General features: G+C 42.9%; 1 protein-coding gene across 1 annotated transcript in view; it reads left to right on the top strand.

Moving 5' to 3' along the window:
- The window catches only part of LOC108577024 (transcription factor Sox-21-B-like), an 8,472-nt gene extending 3,204 nt beyond the window's left edge, over window positions 1–5,268 (top strand). The window contains exon 2 of the mRNA XM_017940105.1: window positions 4,491–5,268. Within this exon, the coding sequence (XP_017795594.1) occupies window positions 4,491–5,268 (778 nt within the window). The remainder of the gene's footprint in view (window positions 1–4,490) is intronic.
- Window positions 5,269–6,443: the final 1,175 nt, after the last annotated feature.

The following is a 6,443-nucleotide window of genomic DNA, read 5'->3' as shown; positions in this document are numbered from 1 at the left end:
CGGCTGTTCGTTGGCTGTGCCGCTGCCACTGCTGCTGCCTGTCCGACGATTCCCTCCTCCGCAACCCTCTTTTCTCTACCAGCTTCTACACCGCTGTCTAACCGTTCTTGTTCGCCGAGGAAACCGGAAGGGAGAGAACGGCTTGGGTGAAAATGACGCATCGTATGTGGTAAAGGGTGATTGTTTCCTTTTTCTTTTTTTTTTTTTTTGCCTTTTGAGATTTCATGAACACGTTTCTTGCTTGAGGTTTAATTGAGGGTGCCGATGGGGGATGCGTAGGTATGTCGAGTTAAGGGTGCAGAAAGTAGTAGGATGTAAGTTTCTAGAGGCTTGGTATGATTGTTAGACCGAGGAGAAGTTCTTATGAATTGATTGGATCAGTTTGAAAAAATTCGTACGATTTGCAAGTGAATCAATCTGAAAAAATTTCGTACAATTTAGGAATGAATCATAATCAGCAGAATCAGACGAGCAATTTGCTAATGAATTTTTTTATCGAATGTTGGAGTTTAGTGTGTGTGATTAATTCGATGTTAGTCTGGTGAACTTTTTTATGACTTTCTGAGAATCTGGAATTTTTACTTTCTGTTCGTATTGTTTGAACACCTTAAACCACCTGAAATCTTATTGATGGATCTGAAGATAAGGGAAATTTAGGATTGATAAGGTGAGATAAATTCGACGTGTTATTCTCACAATTGTGAATCGAATGAAAATTATGGCGTTCAGTTTGTCAGACACCACCAGACTAACCCAGGATTAAATTGAGTAACATCAAGTGCTTCATCCTATCAACTGTACCCACCTATTCTAAAGAATGTAATCTGATGTGAGAATGTTCATCACATTACACCTGGAATAAGAAGTAAAGAAACGTTTTTTAATCCCTTGCCTTATGATGGACGACATATGTTTGTTTGAACTATTTGCAGTTTTGATACCGTGTTAAATGACAAGAAGTTACTTAAATTTGATAAGCTTCAAGTATAATATCTCGACCATAATCTGCATCACGAGTGCGGCACGTTACAATAAAGCAAGGGATTAAATGAAAAATTTAATAATTTCATCAAAGGACGAAAAACTGTCGTATAAATCATTTCCTTCTAAGCACACTGCTCACCTTAACCCTAGAGCGGTCTTTGGGTCTTTTTTGACCCACCGCCTTTTTATATTTTTAGTAATTTTTGCTACTATCAAGTTTCCGTTCCTTAACATTATTTTAAACGTTTATTGTCTAGGTTCATATGTCGCGTTGGAAACAAAAATTATTACACATAAGGTCTTAGGTCCTTGTTGACCCAAAAGTCTTAACTGTACAGTCAAAACGAAGAACGCACTAGGGTTAAAAAAAACACTAACCTAACCTAACCTAACCTTCGAAAAACTAAACTCAGACTACAGTTCCTGCAAACAAAAAATTGTTCCAATCTCCTGTACGTTGCAACACCTCCATAGTACCAAAAGATAAATCACAATGGAGCCGATGAATTAAATATGGAAGACCTCGGGTGTCGTGTGAGTAGATAATCAGTTACACCGATCTAGCGGAAAGTCCGTCAGGCCAGGAGATCGGCAAAGTCCGTCGATCGTTGCGGCACAATGACATTTATGACGAATCGTTATAGTAATGACATTCGTGGAGCCACCGGTGGACAATCGTGACTAATTGTTATTGTTTCTTGTTGCGGCTGCCGCGAGCGCAACTACCGCGCGGCTTATGTCCACCGATATGATATAACGCGTTGTTTATCGCACAGTTGGAAGTGGTGTGCGGCTGGTAGCGATGCTGCTGCTAGCTGGCAAGCAACGATGTGTTGGCGGTTGATGGTGGTGGTGGAGGGTTCCCAGCGAATTGTAAAGATTACGCCCGATGTTTATGCATTTATGCTGAATTATTGTCGGCGGGGCTTTACCGATGTTTATGCTGATTTACGCTTTGTGCTATCTGCCGGGACACATTGTCCCGGAATTATTATTCCGCTGCGTCACTCTCGCGCCGCGAGGAACCGAAATTTCGGATTTCGTTCGCGAGCTGGAAAATTCTCGTCGCTGTTCCACCTATCCCTCCACCCCTCCGGCCCTTCTCGCGCGCCGATACGAACCATCGGTTTTGCCGATGCGCGCCACTCTGATCGTTCATTGCGAGGAATCGATGCTAGGTGATACACGGTGTAACGAGGTGTAGTGATTCTTCTAATTGAGATCAACGTATGTACGTTGCGAACGATTGTTCTTTTTTTTTCAATTTATGATCTGTAGAGAAAGATATTTGCATTGTGTGGGGTGCTTTGATAGGTTCGTTAAATAATACTGATTTAATAGTAATTTATATAAATTTTTTGTATGTTTGAAAGGAACATATGTTGCGAAAGAATGTTTTTCATTAATTTATAATTTGTGGAGGAAGATGTTTCTATTATGTGAGATACCTCGATAGGTTCATCGAGTAATAGTGATTTATATAAATTCTTTTCCAAGTAGGCAATTATAACATATTTTTGGTTTCGAGATATTTCACTTGTGGTACTTGCGTGTATGAAAAGAACTATTTTAGTGCGTTACTAAATAATTCAACTTGTACAAAACATGTGACAACTTCAAGTTTTCCAAACTTTCCATTTATTACTACTTTCAAAATGATCAGTAAAAATTTTGTAATATATGAATATAAAAATTTTAGAAGAAAATTAGTGTGATTATTTGAAATACTTTTATGAATTCAAAATTTATATAACTTCGAAGCTTAATTATCCTAATTAACATTTTTGGAGCATCCGAGAGAAACGAAGAAAAAGCTAGTGAAATAAATTAGACTATTTTTAGAATTTTAACATCGGTGAAAAACATGTGGAGCTCCAAATATTTCGAAAGAACCTGAAAGATTGGTAGATAGGACATTTTAGCTAAGGAGGATAGTGCAGTTTTTTAACAATTTTCTTCAAAACGTCCGTCCAAATTTTTCACTAAAATACTCAAGCTTTCCTTATATTACTGCAACATCAATACCTTCAAAAATAATCTGAAACCAATTTCCGTACACTTAACCCTTCTTACGCATTGCAGCCCAAATTTCAACTATTTCTTTCTCCAATTACTTTTCTCCCTTGTTTCGTATTTTCTTCTATTTTAATAGCAAATTTATTTTTCCACCTCATTTATCGTTTAATATATTTTTAAGCACACATCGAAGCTACAGAAAAATTACTTTCTCTTTCTCTATTTTGCGAGGACAAAACGAACGCGTGTAACGGAGGGATCAATCATCGAGAATCCACTGCAACGTTTCACTCTGAATATTAATCGAACGTATGTGCACGCATAGCGAAGCATATCGAAGTAAAATCCCTTGGCGAGATGCTCGAAGTAATTCGAGTGGTGTGCATTGTGCTCGCGGTTTCCGGGAGGATTCCCCTACGCGAAACGCGTCGCACGTAAAAAAGAGTTCCCGCCCGTGAAACACCTATCTCGCTCGCTTTCTTTTATCTCCACGAGGCGAAGCATAAATAAGGACTGCGTTTGTGCGCCTCTTGGGTACATAATGGAGTATTATGTGACGGAGATACCACGGGGCTCTGACTCTTCCCTTACTCCCCTCACTTTTACCAGCCCCACGACACAAACGTCGTACTGCGCCTCCAAGCCAGGGTGTGTGTACAAGATATTTACTACAAATACCCATGGTGTCCCGTATCGTGTTCTAGCACCACGATAATACGTCCCTTTGTACGGATAACGGTGTCGAGAGCAAAGTTTACCGAATTCTCGAGTGTCTCGTCTCGTCTCGCGTGATTCTTCGCGTGATAACGCGACACCTTGGATTATCGAAGGTAGATAAAGGTCGGAATCATTGTTTAAGGGTGTGCAAGAACCGCTTTCTCCTCGTTACCGTAGGAAACTTAACCATTTTTACCTGTACATTTTTCATTGGAACTTTTTCCAAGATTTCAGCATAGAAATTTGTAGAATTTATCGATTAGTTTGTTAATTTTCTGAACTACCTATTTATGATAAACGAGTCACTCGAGGAGTGACATTTATGTTCCTCGAACGTCGAAGATCTAGAAAAGCTGCTCGATCCTCGCGGGGCGTTTTCGTTTAACCAGCGGTGCCAGGGATTACGCGTTCGACCCCTCGGAGAACTACGAGTTCCCCGTAGCAAAACTATTCAATTAAGCCACCCCTGAACCGTTCGAAGACAGGCCTCCCTTCTGACCTAGCGATAGCGAGTTTAACGGTAACGGCGAATATCTCGAAATTTTTACATTTCGTCTCTCTGCATTTTTCTTTCATCGCTAAATCCTAAAAAAATACTCAATTACAAATTGACCACGATGTAATTCACCACAACAATTTTACTAATGTGTAACTCCGCATTTCTTCCATCGTTAAATCATAGAAAGAATACCTAATTACAAATTGACCACAGTGTAATATACCCACCTGTACGTAAAATCGATATGCTAACAGAAGAAATATTTTCCTTTCAGAGCCCTTCACATGAAGGAGCACCCGGACTACAAGTACCGTCCCCGTAGGAAGCCAAAATCCCTCGTAAAGAAGGAGAACAAATTTGGTTTCTCGATATCGCCTCTGATGTCCTCAGGAGAGACCCTAGGCAATATATCGAGAGGTCTGCTGCCACCTTTAGCTCCTCCATCGCACCACACGCTGATGAGCCACGAGGACCTCAAGATTCCTCGTTTCTTTCCGCCTTTTCCCTATCCTCTCTACCCAATCCAGCACAAACTGAGCGAGGAGTTCAACGGTGGCAAACTAGCTGCAGATCTAGCCTTCCAAGCCCTCTACGGAGGCAGCACCTTTTATTCCAGCCATCAAGCCATGTCTTGGCCAGGATTGTCAACAGCCACCTGTCTTCAACCCAACTGTGGCTGTCCAAGTCCACCGAAAGACCCTAAGAGGCCTTACTTACCCACGAAACTAGAAGAAAGGCCATTCCCTAGCCCGGGGAAACCAGAAGACGATGGGTTTCCGTCAGATAGAGACTCGAGTAGGGAGGAACCTCGATACAGAAAACTCGAGGAAGACGCATTTTCCTCGTCGGTGGACAGGCACCAAGAAGATAGATCACAGGATCGTTTCTCTTCCTCTTCTTCGTCCTCGCCCACTGATCAGACAGAGAAGATCAGCAATAGTGTGCCAACGACGACGTCAACAGTGACGACGAAGGTGGAGAGCGCATTTTCCGTGCAGAATTTGACGTCGTCCAGCTCGAACTTGGGCGCTCATCGAGGACACGTCATATGAAGACCGCTTCCGGTTCTCCCGGATCTGAATTTCCGGGGGAACCTAGTACCACCTGGATGGCCTAGTACGGATTGGTGGAGGGTACCACCGATGCTGTCGCCTATTCCTCAGGCTACGGTGACGAATCTGAGTGCGCCAGCGAAGGACGACGAGGTTCAGTTCCAGGAGGAGCAGCAGAGGAGCTCTGTGATGGCTAGGTCAAAGAGCATTCACATCGCTAATGTGCAGTGATCATTGATATTAGAGAAAAAGTTGCGGATTTTGATTGAGACGAATGGTTCGATTGGAGACTATGTGTCCGAATAGGTTTAGAAATGCAGAGACTTAGAATGTTGACTCTTGTAAAGGGTTCAAGGTGTGGTAACAGGAATAACACGTAACCTGTTGCGTTGTGTGATAATTCGAACAGCCTACTTAGCGCCACGCGTTTTTCTACGATTGTACATAATATACGTATATCGTTCGGATGTTCTCCCGGGTGAGACTTTGGTGGAAGTTCTTTGCTTGAATATAACTCGGTGAGAGGTCGAGCGTCGCGAATCTTCCCATCCCTCGAAGAAGTGTACCAAGCAGTTTTTTCTCCCGCATAGAGAACACGTTTTCTCGGAAACGCGAAAATTCGTTATGCGAGCCGAAAGCGGGTGTAGATACCAAAGCCGAATCGATAACTCGCCACGGCCGAAATCCCACAAAGAGCGAGTGGCGAAAGGGTCCTTTCTGGGCGAATCGTGTACACAGGGACGCCGTAGAGAAGAGTCCAATTTTGATGAGATAACCAACCCTCTCGTGGCACATATTACCGCGCGCACGCGAACCCAAAGCGGACAGAAAAGAGCCCCGTACGAGCACACAGTGGAAGGAAAAAAAAACCCTCTTCGGGAGCGGAGGCAAATCTCTTCTTTGGAGCGCGGCCATGCGAAATAAGCCAAACGTTCTGAATGCTAACGTAGATGCGACACAGCGGACCTGTATACGCGTTATACCTCCTCCCTATGCCCCCTCCCCCCCTTGCGAGATGATTTTATTGCGTCGCGGTGCCCGGCGTCGCGCATCGATACTGCAACTACCCGATATTTTTTCCTGTCTTTCTCGTTAGCGATTCTTTTTCTTCCTTTTGTTTCCTCGCTGCTATCGTAATTGCTCGCTGGATACATGATAACTGTGAGGGAGAGCTG

The sequence above is a fragment of the Habropoda laboriosa genome, unplaced genomic scaffold (assembly GCF_001263275.1).
Source record: "Habropoda laboriosa isolate 0110345459 unplaced genomic scaffold, ASM126327v1 scaffold440, whole genome shotgun sequence".
In the NCBI taxonomy this organism is placed as follows: domain Eukaryota; kingdom Metazoa; phylum Arthropoda; class Insecta; order Hymenoptera; family Apidae; genus Habropoda; species Habropoda laboriosa.
Note: the sequence above shows the minus strand (reverse complement) of the source record. Positions and strands in the feature narration are given on the sequence as shown.